This window comes from Anas acuta, chromosome 18, assembly GCF_963932015.1.
Source record: "Anas acuta chromosome 18, bAnaAcu1.1, whole genome shotgun sequence".
Taxonomy (NCBI): domain Eukaryota; kingdom Metazoa; phylum Chordata; class Aves; order Anseriformes; family Anatidae; genus Anas; species Anas acuta.
In genome coordinates, this window is record NC_088996.1 from 6,858,417 (window position 1) to 6,879,906 (window position 21,490).

The 21,490-nt window shown below is 38.1% G+C and overlaps 3 protein-coding genes across 10 annotated transcripts in view; 2 read left to right on the plus strand and 1 right to left on the minus strand.

Annotated features, from left to right (window-relative positions):
* The first annotated feature begins 112 nt into the window (after window positions 1–112).
* POLG2 (DNA polymerase gamma 2, accessory subunit) lies at window positions 113–13,735 on the plus strand. Of its 3 annotated transcripts, XM_068655067.1 has the most exons (10): window positions 113–2,422; window positions 2,884–3,010; window positions 3,164–3,269; window positions 3,663–3,836; window positions 4,283–4,423; window positions 4,539–4,619; window positions 5,229–5,329; window positions 6,255–8,709; window positions 9,320–9,496; window positions 13,663–13,735. In XM_068655067.1, the coding sequence occupies exons 1-8, from the start codon at window positions 1,948–1,950 to the stop codon at window positions 6,418–6,420; spliced, it is 1,371 nt and encodes a 456-aa protein (XP_068511168.1). In that variant the 5' UTR covers window positions 113–1,947; the 3' UTR covers window positions 6,421–8,709; window positions 9,320–9,496; window positions 13,663–13,735. The 3 variants fall into 3 exon arrangements, with proteins under 3 accessions (XP_068511168.1, XP_068511167.1, XP_068511170.1); XM_068655066.1 differs by lacking the exons at window positions 9,320–9,496; window positions 13,663–13,735 and having other exon boundaries at window positions 6,255–6,392; window positions 8,465–8,744; XM_068655069.1 differs by lacking the exons at window positions 9,320–9,496; window positions 13,663–13,735 and having other exon boundaries at window positions 5,229–5,349; window positions 6,255–6,464.
* MILR1 (mast cell immunoglobulin like receptor 1) lies at window positions 4,265–12,032 on the minus strand. Its single transcript, XM_068655081.1, has 9 exons — window positions 11,909–12,032; window positions 11,777–11,821; window positions 10,600–10,884; window positions 9,736–10,020; window positions 9,106–9,219; window positions 8,749–8,838; window positions 7,599–7,658; window positions 7,237–7,293; window positions 4,265–6,324 (listed from the first exon to the last, which is right to left on the minus strand). The coding sequence occupies exons 1-9, from the start codon at window positions 11,940–11,942 to the stop codon at window positions 6,299–6,301; spliced, it is 996 nt and encodes a 331-aa protein (XP_068511182.1). The 5' UTR covers window positions 11,943–12,032; the 3' UTR covers window positions 4,265–6,298.
* A 4,052-nt stretch (window positions 13,736–17,787) lies between the features above and the next one.
* Window positions 17,788–21,490, plus strand: part of PECAM1 (platelet and endothelial cell adhesion molecule 1) — a 33,064-nt gene continuing 29,361 nt past the window's right edge. For 3 of the 6 annotated variants that reach the window (XM_068655047.1, XM_068655054.1, XM_068655053.1), the window contains exon 1: window positions 21,139–21,478. In XM_068655047.1, the coding sequence (XP_068511148.1) occupies window positions 21,445–21,478 (34 nt within the window). In that variant the 5' untranslated portion in view covers window positions 21,139–21,444. Of the gene's footprint in view, window positions 17,804–17,960; window positions 18,023–21,137; window positions 21,479–21,490 lie in introns of those variants that run through there. The other 3 variants (XM_068655048.1, XM_068655051.1, XM_068655052.1) reach the window with 3 other exon arrangements.

The following is a 21,490-nucleotide window of genomic DNA, read 5'->3' on the forward strand; positions in this document are numbered from 1 at the left end:
AAAGTGGGGGGAGGGAAGTGGGCTGTTAATCAGTGGAGATGATGAATCTTTATCAATATTCAGTACATGCACTAATAACTCATCTCAATGCACTGCCCATGCTCAGTGGGCAACCGTTCTAAAGCATTTCTTTCATTAGGAGCCTATCTGGCAACAAGCAAAAAAGCCTTGATCCTAGTTTAAAGTGCTTAATGCTTTCATGTACAGTAGCTTAAAGTTCCACTTAATACTGATCTTCAGCTCCCTCTTCCCACTTACTGGTAACTGATTAGTTTTAAACTTAATGCTTAACTACCACTTAATGCATTACAGTTGAATCTGCCTGTAAAAGTCAGGGCAAGATTCTATCTGGGTTATTGTGAATCCAAATCCCTGACTTCAAGTCTCTTGAACTTCATTTTCTTCTGCCTGTGCTTTGCTCTTGGTGACTTTCCTCTGAGGCTAAGCTTGTGATATTCTTAACTACACTGTAATCCATAATCCATTTTCTTATATGTTTGTCTGGTGGAATTTCATTACTTGATGGTATTTTCTGTGATTATTTGTTGTTGCTATGAGAACTTCAACAGAAGTCCCATAATATGACAGTAAACCTAAAGCTGTAGTTAGTAATGTAGAAATAATGTTAATTAACTGCAAAACTAAATCAACTATGGTGGAAGGAAAAAAATAGGCTCCTTTCCCCTTTAGAAGGGGGATAGCACTGAAACTGTTAAAATGAAACGGATTTAAGTTTAAAAGTAACACTGAAAAGTGGGACAGATGCTACCTAGTAATATTTCTGATACTGTTTTTTTAAAGGTTGGTAGATTCCTGGTGGGCTTGGACAGAATCAGACATGGATGAAATATTTCTGAGTTCCGACTATCTTACTGGACTCAGCCATGTCTAAAACAATTTCTGAGATTTTTTTTCTATCCAATAAGGATATCATTATGCTGTGAAAGACAGATCTCTAGTTCTATATCCTCTCTTTACAAAGGGACATGAGGTAGGGTAAACTTGCCCCTACAGAAGGGCCTTGCTCTAAGGAAATCTCTCCCCTTAACATTTGCACATAAAATGAAAATAAAATACTGACTAAACTCTTGGAACTAGGGCTGCATTGTGGTGGGCTTACATGAGAAATGAAGTTCTATCTAGCAGGATTTTCTGCACTAGGTCAGCGTAGCAGGCTTTAACAGGGTATTCCTTTCTCCCTCGACTGGCAGTGATTCCAGCTGCCCTACTGGCCTACTACCATCTTGTCTTTTCCAATTCTCTGTCTGTTCCTTCTCTGCCTTTTGGGATTTGGGTGTATGTTAAAGAGCGGATGTTGAGATAATCCCAGCTCCTGGGGATTTAGCATGCATGAATTTTTTCATTGCAACCAGTGCAGAGCGGTATCTCCTCTTTAAGCTCCACCTTCTGGCAGTGGTACAGAATCGTGATTAAGCATGTATGGAAATTTCCATTGCTCTGCTCTTGGGCTGGGCTGCTAGCTGCAAGCTCTTACTATGCTAGCAAGCAAACTTTGCCCCCTCCACGCTGCTAGCTGAATATACTGCAGTAATATTAGATTTCACGTCTGCAGCTTTAACTCGTTAGAAAGCTGTTATGTTGCCTTAGACCACGCACATCAACGTGTAGCTGTTCTCAAGCGATCCACATTTGGCTTTTTCCCTAGAAATCTCCCTGGGCACATACAAAGAACTTCGTGTGTCAAGGACAAATCCCTAGGGGATTCTTCCCGCCCCCTGGCGATTAGAGCTTGCCCTCGCTGAGGGGCGCCGAGCCGGGGTCCTTGCGGGAAGGGCTGGGGCTGAGCCCAAGGGCACAAAATGGCGGCGCCGGCTGAGGGCACGGAGCGGGAAGCGGGAGGGAAATACGGCACCCAGTGCGCATGCGCAGTGCTCGCTGCCTCCCCCTCTCATCCCCCGGGCCGTGAGGGAGGCGCTGGGCGGGAAGATGGCGCTGGGCGGCAGGCGGGCAGCTCGCTGTGGCAGCGCGCTTCGCCTGGGGCAGCCGGCGCTGAGGCGGCCCTACGTGGCGGCCGGCGGCGAGGAGGAGGAGAACGAGGAGGAGGAGCAGCGGCAGCTGCTGGAGCTGTGCCGGCGGCGGCGCTTCCTGCGGGGAGGCGCGGAGCCGCGGCCCTGGCGCTCCTACCTCAGCGGCTGCCACCCGGGCTTCGGGCCGCTGGGCGCGGCGCTGCGGGGCAACCTGGCGGAGCAGTGGTGGCACTCGGCGCTGGCCCGCAGGGAGCAGGTGTTCGCCGTGGATTCCCCGCTCCACGGCAGCCACAACGCTGGCGTCCCGCAGGCCCGCGATGCCCTGCGGCTGCTGAGCTCCGAGACGCTCCGCCAGGTTGTCCAGGAGCCGGCCGGGCCCGCCCTGGAAGAAGCGCTGGGGAGCGCGGGGACGCTCCGGGAGACGCTGCTGCCCGGTACGGCCCCGCCAGCGCCGGGGTGAGGCGGCTCTCGGGGCTCCGTGCCCCCTGCAGGCCAGCTCCCGGCCTTAATTCGTCCTCCCGTTATGTCAGCGCGCTGGGAAGGTCCGATCTGCACGCTGCGAGAGCGTGGCTTTCTCAAGCACCTCAGCAGCGTAAATGTCCTAATGTGCACTTGACACTTTGCCCTGTAATTAGGGGATAGGCCCGCTAAAGTCACGGTTGCCAAAGTACCCGGAGGTACGGGCTGTGCGTGAGCTGCTGAGCTGATGTCTGCAAAACATGAAAGCTAATTAGATTGCACATAGAGACACTATCTATGGCATTGTGATCTTCAATCACTGTCATTGCCTTCATTTCCTATTGTGGATAAGCTAACATACTATTAATTCTCAGTATAATTAAAAAATTAAAGATTTTCCTCTGGCTACTAAAACTAATTATTTGTCTTTTGGCAGGTGTTTTGGCACAATATGTTAGCTGTTTAGAATTTGCAAACAAGAGATTGCCTTGTGGCCTTGCTGAAGTTGGAGTATGTTTTCACTCTATTCCAGACAGTGAGCTACACAACAAAAACCTCAGAAGGTAGACTAATAAAGATCAACTAATCCCATATAGTACCTAAATAAGCTATGTACAATTGTTTCAACTTTGGAATTTTTTTTTTGAATACTGTCTCTTGCTTTCTCCCTGTTGTTTTTGAAGGAGTTAATTTGCTGACCTTGCTATTGTTTAAAGAATAGGCGAAAGGACTACCTCTTTGCTTGCATGGTTTAGCTCTCCTAGAACTGCGGGACAGTGGCTCGACTACTGGTTGCGTCAGAGACTGCAATGGTGGAGAAAGGTAACAGCAGTGTACAGATGGCAAATCTTGGCTTGCCCCTTTATTTTTCAAAGAGAGGGGAAATAGACACCCTGTTAATTTTTTGGCAGATGTTGCCAATTTTTATCACTGAAATACATTGTATTTCTTGCAGGAAACAAACAAACAAAACGACAAATTTAAGTTTTTAAATTTGTAGTGTAAGTAGTTTGTAACAGACTTGCAGAAAAGCAAGTGTTTTGTGTTTATAAATGACTTTAGATCAAAGAGCTGTGGAACAATTGATTTGGGTTGTAATTTATTTTAAAAAATGTGCTGCAAATTATAGACTTTACATCTGGCTTTACAGATTTGGTTTGTTAATTAGTAGAGTTTGCACAATAGTAGAACACATCTTATATCTTCAATTTTCAGTTTGCAGTAGGCCCATCTAACTTCAGCAGCAGTGACTTTCAGGATGAAGAAGGAAGAAGAGGATTTAACTTGCATTATAACTTTCCTTGGGGAAAAGAAACAATAGAAACACTGAAGAACCTTGGTGATACTGAATTGTTAGAGATGTATCCAGGGGATAGATCAAAATTACTGGTAAGCCTTAACTTACTTTATTGAGAATCTTTTTATTATAAAGATGAGAGGAATAATTTATTTGAAGAAGTGGTTGTTTAGCATGTGACTATCTTATTCTTCTGTGGTAAAATCTGTATAATTCTGCTGTCAGACCTTCATTGGCAGATCTTATTTTCAAAAACAGATGAAATAGTTTTTTCATGGAGTTACTTATTCTAAGTTAGCAACGAACTATATACTTTTCCACATTGTTACAAAGTTATCTAGTAATGGTTACACTTCAAGATTGCTGGTAACCTTAAAATGTATGTGTGATTGTAACATATATCTGAATGTAACAAGGGTGCTTGAGCTCAATGCCTCATTATACATTTAAAGTAAACAAGAGGCCAGTTGAGACAGACTTTGAAGTATCTCTTGATGGTTGTGTGTTATTTTGTGTGTCGTTTTTCTCCCCTCATCAGGGCCGAGACGGAAGGAAGAATGTTATTCCTCATGTCCTGTCTGTGAGTGGAAATCTGGACCGAGGAGTATTAGCATATCTCTTTGATTCACTACAGCTAGCTGAGAATCCGTTAACAAAAAAGAAAAATTCACAAAGAAAGGTAACTCTGGGGGAAGTATAAGCAACAATGGTCACTGCCTTTTAAATATTCTGGAGTTCTGCTTAAATGTTCACAATAAACACTCTAATTTATTTATTTTTTCTAAAATTGTTAGGTACTTAAACTTCATCCTTGTCTGGCACCTATCAAAGTAGCCTTGGATGTAGGGAAAGGCCCAACAACAGAGCTGCGACAGGTATGTTGTAAGAAAGTGTTTTAATTTTGAGCATTAATTTCCCATGTGACCTTCTGTTATGTCAGGCACTCTGTTAACATTGGTGAAAATCATGCTGCTACTTCAGTTCTCTGAGGCTCACAGTTGTACAGTTTTCATGATGCTTCCACTGTGTAGTTAGTGAGTCATGGCTGAAGGAGTACAGACAGTGGGGAAGTAGATGTCTTCTCTGCTTTAATACACTGCTTTTAGTATTGTTAATAAAATATTAATTTGTTCAATTAAATGTTAAAGGAGAACAAAAAACAAAATCCCTCTGATTCTTAATCTTTCATAGTTATTATAACATGTGGGTCACATCTTCAGAATTTCAGAAGTTTCTGTTAAAGTCAATCATTAAGCCAGTCCCCACAGAAGGGAAGAAACTTACACTGGCATATTTTTTTAAATAAAAATGGAGATTAGTTGTCAAGCTGCTTTCTACTATGAGATTATTTCAGCAAGTAAATTAATACCAACTAGAAATGCTAATAGTGCAAGTTCTGGAGTTTGAATAGTTTCTTTGTCTAGGATTTCATACCCTCAAAATCTTTACTTATACTTTTGTTTTTAAATTTGGTTTAAACACAGGTTTGTCAAGGATTGTTCAACGAACTGTCAGAAAATAGAATTTCCGTATGGCCAGGTTATCTTGAAACCGTGCAAGTATCCTTGGAACAGCTTTATACAAAGTAAGAAGAAATAGTATTCTGTAAGTTAAAACTACAAAGGTGAAAGGTGGCCTCCTAGGGACTAGCAAAAATATGCCTATTTTCAGTAAGAAGTCATTGAGTGCAGTAACTGTGTGAATGAAGGCATGTACATGTATCCTAAACTAGAAACTCACTCAGTAGATTTTATTACAAAGAGAAATGACAGTTTAAGAATTGTATGAATTATTAGCCTTTCACGCTTTTTCTATTGTTGTTGCTTTGAAAGTGTGAGATGCCTTTTATAGACTCTTCTATGAAATTAAATTTCTTAAGATGAGTAAACTTGCAAAACCTTGTCATGTCTTCCCCATTTGTGTGCTGTGTTCTGTTTTAAACCATTTTGACTGGCTCTGTGTTCCATTCTTAAGTACTGTTTCAGATAGCACACTGTGTCTAGTCTTGAACTTAAAAGTTCTTCATGTCTGGAATGATTACCATTGGTGTATGTGATGTTATTTATGCAGATAAAAACCTATATTCTAGGTAAGGGAATATATGATTTGTTGATGATTTTGAGCATATCACTGCTTGTGTCTGTGGACCTTGGGCATATTGATGAATATTTTCTTTCCCAAGAAAAAAATATGTATGTTGATAGGTTCATGAGCAGTAGTCTACATCGTCTGTTTATTAGATAACAGAAGAAAGTTATACTCTGCTTCTACAGAAAATACTCTTGTAATACAAAACTAACATTTACTTTATGTACTAAAGTGACCTAATAATTTAAAGAAATATAATTAGGAAAGCAAGGAATGTCATTAAGAAAATGGGTGTCTTCACAAAACTTGGTGCACTGTAGCAAAAAAAATATATTTGCAGCTTGTTGTCATTTGTACATAACTTAATCAGTTCTTTATTTCATACATCAAAAGTGGTAATAGGTGTGGTCTTTTCTTTGCAGATACGATGAGATGAGTGTTCTCTTCATGGTCTTGATAAATGATGCTACTCTAGAGAATGGAGTGGTCCAGCTGAGAAGCAGAGACACCACCATGAAGGAAATGATGCACATATCTAGGTTAAAAGACTTCTTAACTAAGTACGTAACATCAGCTAAAAATGTGTAAACTTAAATTCATCTAATAAAAGGAATTTCTGTGCCTGAAACTGACTTCTGGGGTCAATGATACAGTCACTTCATTGGAAATAGTTGTCCTAAAACTTGGTGATATATCTGTTTTCTGTCAAATCTAAACCATGTAGGTTGTCCAGGTTACCTTGTAAAGAGGAAAGAGGCAAACTTGTCTCTCTTCAGTAGGGCTAACCATAATTTCTTTGTCTTCAATTTTACTATACTGTGAGAATGGTGTACTGAGAAATTGTCATGCTTACCACTAGGTAACAGCAGATCCAAAGGTCAAATATTGGTCCTCTAGCACATGCCTTGGAGTGCAACAAAGTTGGAATAACTTTTTGTAGTGCTTGACTAAAGTCTTTTGATTAAATTATACAGTCCAGTTTCTATTTCAGGGTAATTGTTGAATGCACGGGAGCTTGGATCATAGAGAAAGCTTTGGATAATTTATTAAAGATGCCAGACTGTACATTGTGTCCAGCAGGATTTAACCTGACAGTGACTCCATTAAGCTTTTTTATTTTTTATTATTATTATTTTTTTTTTTTAAGCAAGGAGTTGTTGCTTATTTAACAGGGTTACTGTTTGGATCTTTATAATTCCAGTCATTTTAAGTCCCTAGAGGTTATTAGTTGGGGATTTTTCTTGCTAGTAGACAACTAGCTATATGATCTGTCTATAAAATAATTAGGCCAGGCAATTAGTATCTACTCTCTCTACTACCTCTCAGCAGACATGGTACTTCTAAACATCTGGAGATTGAAATATTCTTTAAAAATACTTAAATTAATTAGAGAAGAGATCTTACCTTGTATACCATCTCTTACGACTACCTGTGAATAGATTGTAGGACTTTCCCTCTTCTCTGTTAAAAGAATAAAATAGTGCAATGTTCTTTTTTTTAGTAAAGATAATAGAAGAATTAATAAGCCATCAACAGCTTGGTGACTAATAAAATCTGCAAGGTTGCAAAGTTAAGCTTTTGAACTTTTGTCTTACAGTATGATAGGCTTTTTTTTTTTGTCTTAGTTATTTTTATTTCTCCATAGTAAGTGAGCAATTTCAGTATGTTAACTGCTACTATCCACCTCCCACAACCACCTTACCCCAATCCCCCCAAATATATCTATGCATACTGGATGTCCCACTACTATAAAATGAGGCTTTCACCTTTTTCATCTTCTCTTCTACTAACAGAAAATACTGCACATTCCCGTTTTTGAATCGGCTCTGTATTAAAGATAAACAGCAATTAATTACAAGAGACTTAATTTTTTTTTAATATATATATATATTTTATGATGTAAATAAAGCAGTGACATTCAGGGTTGGATATAAATCTGTCATGCTTTTTGCAGCACCTGTGGGCATTATCAGAGTTATATTCATTGTTATTGCAAGCTATGTGGGTAGAATGCTGATTGAAATTTGGCATGAACAGCTGTAGAGAGCACTGAGCTAATGGAGCAGTGTAGCTAGATATCTACTTGTCCTCTCTGTGAATGGAAGGTGGACTTGTTGGGAAGGAATGATTCCCTTTTGGGTATTTAGAAACAAGAAATCTTACAGTTTTGCTGTTAGATACAAACACACACACCCCCAAGAATACTGACAGTCATGCATAGGGTAAATCTAGAAAATTACAATGTAATAGCATTGTGATTTTCATGCAAGGTCTTCATTACTGTGTATTTTTTTTAAATGGAAGTAGTACGTTCTACTAATGTAGACCAGTTGCTTCATTGACTGTTGTCTAGAATTACTTCATAATTTATTTGAACTGATTTTGAGTCTTTTCAAAGCTAAGCAACATGGAATAAAGAAACATTGTATACTGAACAACTTTGAACAGAATGCAGGAGCTTCCTAAGTTTTATTTTTCTACAGCTTGTGTATAGCCCGTTTTTGGCTTTTATTAAATGAGTAAGTAAATCTGAGGTGCAGTGCCCATCTAATTTTCTTCTGTAATGGCTATTCCATATATATAATTTCCTTAAGTTCCCAAATGCAATTCGTTTTATTTCTGTTTACGGTAGGTTTTTGTATGGAACTTCATTTAAGCGGTTGTGGTTTTGGCTGCATGGCAGACAGATGAGGCCAAATATGGATACTAAGGGACTTCAAATATTGCATCTGTAATGGTATGGTTAGTAGGAGTACTATTAGTTTACTTCCTGACTGGTAGTAGTTGTCCCCTTCTGCTGTTTCTGCAGTGCCTAAAGGAACTGGCCCATGTTGGCTGCAGATAGTATAACAACATTCTTCCACCAAACTTCTGCAGGTAAATTTCATGGCTATATGGGGAGTAACACGAACTTACTAATCTCTGTGTATGTGACGTAATTTTCTGACTCTTCTACTTTATCCGTTAAAGGAAGGCCTGTTGAGGACACAGCAGATGTAGATTTTTCTGCACAACAAATACATACATGTATCAGTTTATCTTAGAGGTAAATAAAGAGCTCCACAAAAATGTTATCTTCGTGATCAAAATTACTCCTTAATCAAAAGCATTTTTAGTAGAATTTTCTTTCCTTCCTAAGAACAAAAAGGCCTAATCCCTTCCAACAGTTCTGTCTTAAATTAGGTATTACTTGTAACATGTTTGCACACTTGAAAGTACTGAGAACATAAATTAGCATATGTGGAAAATGAAATAGATATTCAAACAACTCACCTGTTTTACATGAAGGAATGATGAAAAATCGAATTGCCAGCGCAAATCCTATCACAAACGCTAGTAAGATTAGCCCAAGAAAAATGATCCAGGGTTGAGAATCACAACTCTCCTCTGCCAAAAATAAAATTTAAAAAAAGGTGTTTATGTAAAGAAATGTTTCATATTTTAAGTATTATCTGTAAATGAAATCAAGACTTTCCATTTCTTTCAGCTTCTGGATTAACTGTTAATAGAACTACTCAGGAGAGTGCAAATTGCACACCACCACAGCGGAAGGAAAGGATTTTGCTGCTGCCAATGGACTGTCCCTTTCATAGGAACCAGAGAGAAAAACAAAGCTAGAGTCTCACCAAGGTGGAGAAAGCTGGACCAGTAGTCTCTCGTAAAAGTGAGTCTTTTACAATCATCCTTCATGGTCACTTCAACTACTGCTACTATCTAGGCTGAGAGTAATTCTTTTTGCATAAATTTTAAAATACCTCAGTATTATTATTGTAATCATTATATTTTGAGCATTACATAGCAGGAATAAAATCTCTGGCTAAAATACTTATATTCTTACTATGTTCTGTACTTTGTTTCTGTCCCTGTTTATTGGCAGTAGTAAACTATTTGACACCTGCATACCTGCTAATATAAAGTTGAAACTGTTGCTGTATTTTGTAGTATTGTGAAAGTTATTTTGAGCTCTGCATTTATAGGTTCCTAAGTCGCTACAGGAATTGATAAGTACAAAAGTAACAGCTGCTTCCTTCTTCTGCATCTTCACTGGTCGAGATATGCTCTGTTTGCCTTTGAAGAAAGTGTATGTGATAGGAAGATTCCCTTTCTCTGAGAGACAAGACAGGGTTGCATTTTGGCCTTTCTTTACTTGAGAGGTGGGTGAGTGCAGCACTGGTTTGGAAAGTGGCTCTGAAAACAAACAAACAAACAAAGAAACACAACTGAAAAGACTGCATCGCTGATTGCAGGGCAAACTCCAAAGCAAGACTCTGAATTAATCAGCAACTCTGGCAAATAAGATGGGCATAAAGGATTGAGGGCTCAGTAAGACATATCAGAATAGTGCTGCTGACTCCCAAAGGAACAATAGCAGTTTTCAGTAAAGTTCAGCTCAACCAAGGCAGGCACACACCGCACTACAAAACATCACCTTCAGCAAACAAATTGCTGAGTCCCACTGCTGCAGATACACTGGATCAGCCAATGCATGGCTATGCAAATCTAAAATTATACAATCATAGAATGTTTTAGTTTGGAAGGGACCCTTGAAGATAATCTAGTCCAACCCTCTTGTTCTGGGCAGGGATTTCTTTCACTAGGTCAGGTTTCTCAAAGTCCCATCCAACCTGACTTAACATTTCTAATGATGGGGCATCCACAGCTTCTCTGGGCAACCTGTTCCAGTGTCTCACTACTCTTGTTGTGAAAAATTTCTTCCTTGTATCCAATAAAATTAAATGCGTCAAGAAGTAATACAGCAAGACATACCTTTAAGCATGAAATTGAGACTTGTGCTGTATTTTCCACCATGGATTTCATTCTCAACTTTGCACTTGTATTCACCCACATCACTGGCAGAGTTGATAGTCAAGTTGAACAATGCTGGCATCAAGTCTGTCTTATTTAAAGTGGATACCTTCTGACTGGCTTTAAACAGTGTGTATTTGAGAGGTGGAGAACCAGAATCTGAGTGACAGGAGAGGCTCACGTTCTGGTTCAACATTACTTCCAAAGTGCCCTGAACTGGTGTGAGAATGGGGTTGGAAAGTATCTCTGGAAAGAAGAAACTTCTGAGTGAGTTGATTGCACCTATCATTCAAGAATCTCTTCCCCCCTCCCCCCCCCCCCCCCCCTTTTTTTTTCTCTCCCCAGAATATGTTGAGGACCAGGCTCTACTTATTTCTGTTGAAACAGATGTTTGTGTTTTTTACTACTTCCAGTAGCAGGCAATGCAACTTCATATTTTTCAGTGTTAGTATATAGCTTATAACACTTGATGAAAAATGCATGCCTTCATATAAAACACAGCATAAACGCACAAAACCAACAGGTGCATCTAGATGAACCAACAAGAAAACCTTTTGAGCTACAGCAGCAACGAAAATAATAGAAGCATAAAAAAGAAATATTATGGGGTGTTAATTGTAGGAGAAAGTAACTTTTCCCTTCTGTATGAGAAAGCAGCCAAGCTACTTGAGTGGTAGAATGTGAACCTAAAAGTGAAAACAGTATTTTACTTGTGGCAAAATTAATCTCACATAAATAGACTGAATTTATCTTCCCTGAATTTTGAATAGTAGCAGCCAGAGCTTTGATTGTCTATCAAATCAGTTTGGTTTGTAAGATCATGCAAATACACTTTTAAGAAAAACTTGCCTTGTCTTTTCACAGAAATTGTTAATATAAAAGTCATGACTAAGATAAATTCTGACTCTTATAAAGAGAGAAAATATATTTTAACATCTTAAGGCAATTTTTAATCTACATATGAGTATGGCAGCAAAGAAAGCTTTGTATTAAAACTTGCAAACAGTCTCAATGCACAGACAGGCAAAAGATTTAATTTTACATGTAGGCTTTTGAAATTTTTCAATCTTTCCACCTTTTTTTTTGGTGAACAGTTCATTTCAGCACACATCCCAAAACTGAAAAAAAAAGAACCTACCTCTGCCATCTGCAGTTGCATTCTGAATCTGCTGAGAGACTTGAACTAGAAGAGAAGAAGGCTTTCAGATAGGAAACAATGGCTCTTATTTAGAAAAATGCACAATATGTAAGAAGTATGTCCTTGGCTTACAGTAGGAAAACAGCAGAATTGTGAGAAAATACATTTTCTTGCAAAAATGAAGCTGGTACACTTCAAGATATATGATGGCGTTATACTAATGAAATCTTAGAGGAGTGGCTCTAGCAGTTGAGGAAGTCTTAAATAGGGAAACAGTGCTGATCTTAACTGATGATGTTTACTTAACCACTTTCGTTATATTCCATTTATATTTAGCCTATGACAGTCATTTTAGAGTAGTGGGCACAAGGAAAAGCTTTGGAGTGAGGAACAGCGGTTTGGAATACAACTATGTTATGTAAATTTGTTCCAAGATGTAGCTAACTTAATCAACTTTTTCATGTGTGAGAGCTGTGTAATAGAACTATGCTACGAGGCAGTATACAAGAATATATATAATTTTTCTAGTATTGTTCTTACAAAGGCATGAGATCACTGATTCATATCTCACAGCCACACATTTACTAGAGAGAATGCAAGAGATCCTTTGGGAGAATATGGCTGTGACCAAAGGAGAATGTGGTTTCCTTTTATTATCAGCAATATAATTTTTTAAAAAATGACATACGCACACAAAAAAAAAGTACTTAAACCATGGAAGTTTTAAGATGCTAAGTATTCCTGGATAGTTTGCCTATTTGGAATTTTGGCCAAGTTTCAAATATTCAGCTGTGAAATCACATAGTAAAAGATACAGATCTCATCACAAACTTGAGTTCAACACCACTGTAAAACAAGTTGATGACTAATTTGATCATCTAATCAGTAATATTGCTGATATTTCTTCTTTACAGTTTCAAGAAGTAGATGTTCTTAGTTTGTTGTTCTCTGTCTCTGTGCAAAGTAAATGTAATATTCAGCTAATGTTCTATGGCATGAAGTAGTATTTTGTTTTGGTCAGTTCTTTTAGCATAGGTAAAAACGCCATTGGTTTTATATGTTCATGACTGTTTTTTTATTTTTATTTCCCTGGTGTCTTTTTTGGTCAAAGGCCCATGGTCAAAACTGAGAATTTGGACATTATACAATGTTAGTTGCAAATTCAAGGGCAGACCATAATCTTTAAATTCTCCAGGTCAGACACAATATTCAGCAAAACAATGTCTCAGTCACTATGCTGCTCTGTAGTCATCCTGAGTAGAATATACATAAAATAAAATGTATATATGTGAAATAAAATTACAACTTCTGGAACTGACAAGAGTTTTGAGTGCCGTGAATGTGCTTTGCCCAATAAAATAGAGGAGGAAAGGCCAGGCTCCCAGGGTATAAATGATGTGTACCTAAAAGTTCTGGGGCCTGAATGTACATACAATGGCAATGTTGTCTGTGTGCTTGTATATCGATGATGACTTTTGAAGAAATTCAGGCCTTGCTGTACACATAAAATTAAAAAAGAAAAAAAAAAAAAAAAGAAAAAAAAAAGACACGCAGTGAATGTCTTAAAAGCGTTGTTGTTATACTTGTCTTTTTTCTTACATATTCTGCAGCCTCTGAAAGTAACAAGACCAGGTGTTACATCATGTTTCCTGCATAACACAAACCCCCTCCCAAAGTCTAGTCTGCTTTAACAGAGAATTTTTTTTTTTTCACACAGTTTAGCGTACAACTTCCTTTTTTTTCCCTGTGTTGTTTATTTTACTTAATTTCTTATGAGACAACCTTTACCCTCGTTTTGCAAGTGTTTCTTTTGTGGAAATGCTGACAACTAACCACAAGACAACTTTTTTTTTTTTTTTTTTTTTTTTTTTTTTTTTTTTTTACAGCTGGCAGAAAGCATGCGTAAAAATACCAACGTTGAGAGAAGAACTGGGAGCATTTGCACGTTTTCCTGTAGCGGTAAGCTGTTCTCTATCAGAAAAACTGCAGAATAGTCCCTAAAATGCTCGCTGCCAGGTGGTGGTAAAGGAGGAAAGCGGGAAGCAGCCTGGCCTCGCACCCTCCTCTCAGGGGGAGCAGCCGTTGGAAGGTGGGAGGCCGCTGGAGGTTGAGGTGCAAGGGCCTCGGCCTACTCCTTCCCTCACAGGTGCGGTTTCTGCAACCCTGCTGCTTCCCCCAGGAGGTACATCTCTGCCCTCCCTGTTCCCTCTCCCTCCCTCACCCTGCTTTGAAATTTGGATGTAGGGACTGAAATATACATGTTTTCTTTGATGTATGCCAATTTAGTGACTGAAACATGTTTGTTTTCGTTGATACATGGCAATCATTTCAACTACACATGTAGGATGATGGAGAAGAACTTCCTTTCTTTTAACTGTCCAATACTTACGCCTACCCATTTCGTCTCTTGAAATACATATTTCCTTTTTAACTCTTATAGTTGCTTTGCAGAATGTTAATACAGTTGCTTCTTAAGTAAAAAGATTTCTGAACCACTGTGGTAGGATATGGTAGCTGAGGATAAGGACTGCTGCAGTTTGTATGAAAGCTAGACTGTGATTGCTAAGACATCACTAGAGGAAGTAATGATGTATTCATTAGAAAAGGAGGCTTCAGATTAAGTTTTAAATGTAAATTATTAAGATAGGTTTATATAAAGGGGCTTCCAGAAATTTTTTTGTGATCATTCAGTCCTATTGGGCAAGGAAGAGCTGTGTTAGAATTTTTGTTGAAGTATAACTCAATGGACTGTGTGCACTCTCAAGTAGTATTCTTGGAATAATGATTTTAGTTTCTGATATTTTGAGTGATGAGCATTCAGCTGATCTGAAGGTTTGATAGTGTCTTTTATGACCGCTTTTTAAAAAGCTCTAAAGTAGTATTTTCTACAACATGGGCTGGGAGTGTCCCGAAATTTAGAGAATGAGCTTCATTAAATCCTGTATTATTGATTTGAGTCAAAAAGGTAGTGTCTCATTTTGCCCTTCAGCAGGGTGAAGACAACAGTATCTAGGCTGGCGGTTGGCCATACTGTTAATGTAAAATAGTGGAAAAATGAAAAAAACACTTGACATTACCTGTCTGACATTTTGAATGCTGACTCTATTAGTTTGTTAGTCTCTTGAACAGTGTCCTGGGAAGTAATAAATCAGCTTACTTCCATGTTTTTATTTGTTTGTTTTGGGGGGTGACATGCGGTGTGCCAAGTTGGCTTTTGACTTTAGGCTAACATTAGGTGGTTTTCTTAAAGATGTATATTTAGAATTTTATAGCATCAGTAAGATACAGTGTGAGATTGGTGTTCCCTTTGTATTATTCTACAAATTTCCTGCCTGGAAATAATGTGCTAAATATATTTAACAAAAATTTATGTACAGAAGTAATCCAGCCAAAACATGTAAGTTAAAAAGTCTGAAAGGAAGATGTGTATCATGTGGTTGTTGCAACAATATTCTGCCTCAGGCAAGCAGGTGAATGAGAATAAAAGCCAAACAGCTTTCACTCAAAAGATTTTTCACTCAAAATTCTTTGACTTGAGAAATGAAAATAGTATGAGATAATATTATGTAGTAAAGACCGTGCAGTCTTCACACTGTATCTGTCTTATTGTAGGTTTCCAGGGAAATTTGAATGTTTCAGTAGAATTATAAAAGTTATTTCTGGTCTCAGTTCCTCATCTGAGAGGTCCTCCATTCTGGAAGAGCATCTGCTGTAGTAGACGTCTGCAGAAGGTTTTGCTAGAAAATCGCCATATATTGGTGGTTATGTCTGGTGCTGAATTACATTAAGCACTTCTGCTTTGTCTGCAAAGGTTTTACTGAGGCTAGCTAGATCATCACGGAATACCATATTTTTACACTCCTACTCAAAATGGCTGTGGTAGCAAGCCTGCTGTTTATATTAACTACTTGGTATACAATTGTGAGAATGTATTTTCTAGAAGGCAAATAAGAATAGAAGAGGAAGGTATCTTTTCTGTATGAGTATTTAAGATATCTTTAAATTCCCTGCAGTGATCCTTGGGTTCTGAATGAGAATTTTAGTGTAACAAAAGTTTTCCAATTGAACTAAAAATGTATTTGAACTGCAGATTGCAAGGAACATGTCAATAGGTGAAAGAACCTTTTGGGTAGTCAAATTAATTAAATTAACAAACCCAAATCTCCAATTTTTTATTTGGAAAATATTTAAAAATCGTATGTCTTCCTTCTGCCTTCTCTCCCCCCCACCAAAGGAAAAATAAGGATTTTTTTTTTTTTTTTGTAAGAAAGGCTATTCCACACTTCCTTTTAAGTTCTGTCGTTTTTGCTTAAAGTAATTAATACTCATTTCATTTTACAGATTTGATGAGACATCAAAGACTGGCACTACTGATACATTTATCTTATAATTTTATTTATAAAATTGGTTATTCTCCAGTAATGCTTTGAGAATCAACAAGCAATATAAAGGATGGGAATGTAGAGTGAAGGAAAATATTTCCAGAATTAATTCCCTCTCCAGCCATAAGGATCTGACTTTTTTTTTTTTTTTTTTTTTTTTTTTTTTTTTTTTCTGGCACGGTCCATACTCTGAGATGAATATTCTTGCAGAACTCAAGGCTGTTTTTCTGCTGCACTGCTGCATCCCAAAATTTCAGTTTGGAGGAGGTGTTGGATATCAGTAATTTTAGGAAAAACTCCAGAATGGAATGCTGGTTTAATTGCAGATGATGGATGTGGGGGGGGGAAATGTATTTCAATGTGGTCCTGGGTCGTCGTCCAGTAGATGGCACCGTTGTGAAATGCAATGGTCTGAGAAGCACAAGCTTTCAGCAATACAGATTTTCTGTAAATTGTAGAACATCTGGAGCTCTGGAAAAAAGTCAATTTTTTTTAACATTCTTTGTAAATACTCAAATCCATGAGTTTTTTTTTTTATTATTATTATTCTTATCTAGGGAAGTATAGAGACTTTTTAAATAAAGACAAATGATGCAAATTTTTCACATTCAAGAAAACACAACCTAGAAATATATGCAGAACAAACTCAATTCATTCCCAGTTCCCCAGGGAGCTGTCTAGATGTGTGAAAACAATTACATTTGTTATAATTCTATGTGTCTATTGAAAGAGGAAGTATTAATTAACCAAAATAGTTCACAGTTGTAAGGAACCAAAGTGATTATATGTGTCAGGGGCTGGGTGATTAGACATCAGAGCTGCTTTTTCTATTATTGATTTGGTTACTGGAAAGCTTGCACTGACATCAGAAAAGATGGACTCAGATCTCAGAATTTTATAAATTATTTGTAAAATTTATAAAATCCCAAACATTTGAGATTAACTGCTTTTAAAATAGAATTAGTGAGCTTATACAAGACATTATGCAGAACCTGCATTGTCATGGACAAGCACTGATGACCCAGAACGTTGTGCTTTTAAGAGAAATGTTTTGTTAGTAAATCAGTGAGATATAACTTGAAGGCAACACATCTTTTCTGAAGAAAGTAAAACTCTGGTCAGGAATGGGTATTTGAGAACAGGAGACAAAGCCTAGCTGAGTCACTGTACTCAGCATGTGCTCTGTGGGGAATTAAGATGTCAGTCCTACCGATTGGCACTGCAGCATGCTCTTTACTGTCATGCCAACCAGCTGGGGAGTTAATGAAAACAAACAGCTGAAATGTGCTATGAACTCCTTGCTTCCTTTCCTGTCATAAGGGGCTGGCTGAAAACAGTGTGTGTGGGGAGTAGGGGTTGGTGCAGAATTTGAAAATCTTATTCAGCATTTTATCCTTAGTTATGGAAATAGGTTTTGACTCTGATAGGCTCTGTTCAGATGACAGAACTGATGCTTTTTAGGAATTGTCATATTTAAGCAAGTAGCAGGAGACCCAACCAGCAGAAACAGGCATCATGTATTCCCAGATGAGCACAGCTTCAAGGGTCTGATTCATTGGGCATTAGATTAAATGTGAAGATTTCTTTACTCCTCAAAGGACATTGTGCCAGATTATTATTTATTTATTTTTGTCTGCTTCAGAAGGTGTGCTGCATTTTTTATGTCAATCCTTCTTTTCTCAGAAACATAAGGGACTAAAGAGAGTTCTTTAATGGTGTATATATTAGAATAATTTTGTGTATTTATTTTTTAATGTTGTTTATGTATAGTATTTAATTTTGCCTGCTATTACTTGTTTCAGAAAAACATCTTCAGAGACTACGAGATGATTTAGGAAAATGTACAGCTATACTACTAGCACAGGTACGTTTAAGTTTATATTCTTTAAGTCAATATGATTTCCAGTTTAACAATGGAAGACAGTCTCAAGCCATTCCTTCCTCTTTGAAATGCTTTTCTCCCATATTTCATAACATTTTGGCTTAAATTCCTGCAGCTGAGTTTATCCCTTGGATTTTGGCCAATACCAGCTAGATTTTCCTCCTCAGAACAATGTTGAGGGCTTATCAAGAATATGACGGTCTAATCAGACTAAGAGATCAAATGGAACGTCTTTGGCTTGTGAGTGACGTCTCACAACAGCCTTTGGTTTTAGCACTATTAAACTGTACTACTGACCTAGTTTGTCCTAAAAGATGACCTTTCAGCCCAGTCTGAAACTAGCCTGGTTCTGAACTTGACCTTATTGGATCGCTCTGAAGAATATTAGCTCACACCCACTTTGTCTTTCCCTCTCTGTAGAGGAGAGCCTTTGTCCCCTTGTGGGAAAGATTGGTATGGTTTTGCTGAACTTTGTATGTAGTGCTGAATTCTTTTATGGGGAAGAGGTAAATCTCCTTCCTTCCTTCCTTCCTTCCTTCCTTCCTTCCTTCCTTCCTTCCTTCCTTCCTTCCTTCCTTCCTTCCTTCCTTCCTTCCTTCCTTCCTTCCTTCCTTCCTTCCTTCCTTCCTTCCTTCCTTCCTTCCTTCCTTCCTTCCTTCCTTCCTTCCTTCCTTCCTTCCTTCCTTCCTTCCTTCCTTCCTTCCTTCCTTCCTTCCTTCCTTCCTTCCTTCCTTCCTTCCTTCCTTCCTTCCTTCCTTCCTTCCTTCCTTCCTTCCTTCCTTCCTTCCTTCCTTCCTTCCTTCCTTCCTTCCTTCCTTCCTTCCTTCCTTCCTTCCTTCCTTCCTTCCTTCCTTCCTTCCTTCCTTCCTTCCTTCCTTCCTTCCTTCCTTCCTTCCTTCCTTCCTTCCTTCCTTCCTTCCTTCCTTCCTTCCTTCCTTCCTTCCTTCCTTCCTTCCTTCCTTCCTTCCTTCCTTCCTTCCTTCCTTCCTTCCTTCCTTCCTATTTTTTGTTATCAATAGCAAAAGTTTATCAAACCTTTGTTTTCCATCTGCTGTGTATCCTAATTCTCCTTTCCTTTACCTGGCTCTGGAGACCTGTTTTGGCAACTAGCCAAACCACTGGTCTTTTTTTGGTGGTGTAATTCAAACAGACTGGATTAAGCAGAAGAAATACTATTGCTAGTTAACCAGCTTGGTTCTTATTCATTAAATGCTATGACTATTGTACCATTCTGCACTCTCTCCCTTCAAAATAACACTCTCCCTGCAAAATAGCTAAATAGATGTTGGTTGGTATTGCTGATACATTGTTAAACTGCAGAGTGTTTCCCTCCTGTTTCCCTTCACACAATGCCACAGTTCTGTGTGTAATACAAGTGTTAGAGTACACTTTTAAAACTATTGTTTGGGGCAAAACATACAGCTTTCATTGTCCCCAAGAGGAAAAAAAAAAGGAAAAGGGGGTTCATATAAGCAGTGAAGCTTATGAGAACTGTACATCTCATTTATAGATTTCTGTGAATGTATTTAATATTGTTTTAAGTAGTGTTTTAATAAGCCTGTAATATGACTCTGGAAAAAATATAAAGCATTGACTCAGTCTGCAAATGAAAGAAACTAAGGAATTAAGAGTTGAGCACTAAGATTTTCACAAATAACTAAATAAATCACTACTTAGGGAGTTAAGATCTTAGGGAGTTAATGTGACTTAAGTGAGGAACACTTTTTGAAGTACATGATTTCACCTCACTTTATCAAGCCTATAACCTGAGTCAGTGTTACGGCTCAAGTGGAATGACTTCAGTTTGACTTAAAAGTTGATTGATAAACAAATAAATGTGCTGCATGTTCCTTTGAAGTTATGAACTAAATGGTAAATGTTATCTGGGAATATCATATTGGTGCTTAAATTTGCTACTTCTGCAGTGACAGATTATTTAAGACTTAAAAAACATGCATAGTACCAAAGTAAGGAAAGTAGAAGAGCAGGGGTAGGGACAGGACAATATCTCTGTAATCTTCTTGCTTTCCTTGTTATGCCCATCTCTCTCACCCCCTTCCCATCTGAATTTCAAGAAACTGGGGTTTTGGATAATTATTACGTTTTAGTTTTCTTCATAAATATGTATTTACAGCACAAATTCAACTACTGATTTCCGTGTCTTTAGGCCTTTTACTTTCTTCAGATTTTCATCTGTAATCAGAAAAAACAAACAAACAACCAAAAAAGCCCCCCAAACCGTCCATTTGTTAAAGGAAGTTGAGTAATTCAAGTGTTCTGTATTTTACATCAGTTCCTTACAGTATCTCAGGCAGACATTTAGAACAACTGAAATGCTGAAGTAGAATATTATTCATCTTTTCCTCTTCTTTGGTTCACATTCAGTTTATGCTTTCAGTATTTTGGATGCAAAATTAATCATCCCTCATTCTGGCATGGCTGTAATACTGTCAGGCAACTTTTATTATTGCACAAAATTAAATGACACAGGAAAGGTCAGCAGATCTCTCAGGGACATCTGAATTCAAACAGTTTCAAGCTACTGGCAGATTTAACTCTTGAGCATTCTCTGTTTCAGATTGTGCAAGTGCTCCTTCAGCTCTCCGTAGGGAAATGAAACTCCAAACTGTTGTGGGTTTAAAGTTTTGTAGTTGTGTATGTTTTTCACTGTCCTAACTGCACAAAACTTGTGCCCTTCTATGCTTTTGATATATGATGGTAGCATAAGAGGTCCACCTGCCAATATTCTAGTGTAACCCAACAGTTGCTATGGTTTCTGAATTAATTTGAATTTATTGTGAACTCTATGGTAAAGCTGTGGTTTGCCATAGCAAAGGCAAGTGACCTAGATATGGAGGTAAAGGGGAAAAGTGAATAATTATGTATATGTATTCTCTGAATGAGTTTTCCATACCAGGATGAAGAGAAATATTTGCTCAAGGATCTGCAGAGGTCAAATAATGGATGTAATTTGTGTTCGTAAATGGTTAATTGTGACTTAAAAATACCCGTATTGACAGGAACTGCAGGATAAATGTCACTGGACCTTCTTGTTTTTTTAATACACCTTAAGAAATTAAACAAAGCAAATGCATTTGGTGGCGCCCTCAGGAAAAGTCCAGTCACTTCCTGAACAGTAATCTGCCTGGGAGCAGCAGATAGATTCTCATTGTTTGCCATTTCCAGTTTCCAGTAATGGGAACGATTACTTGATCTGGCCAGTTTCAGTTGAAGATTTGCAAAAATGTACAAATTTTAATGGCAGAATTTTATTAGTTTCCATAAAACAATTTTTTTTTTTTTTAAAAAAAAAAAGAAACTGATTTGAGGACCTGGTAGCAAATTACCTCTGATGATGAATATTGTTTTATTTTGTAATTAAGTGTCTGTTCTTCAGGAACGAGATGCATCTTGCTCTTCTGGTGATTTTCTTGCAGTGTAAGTTTAATA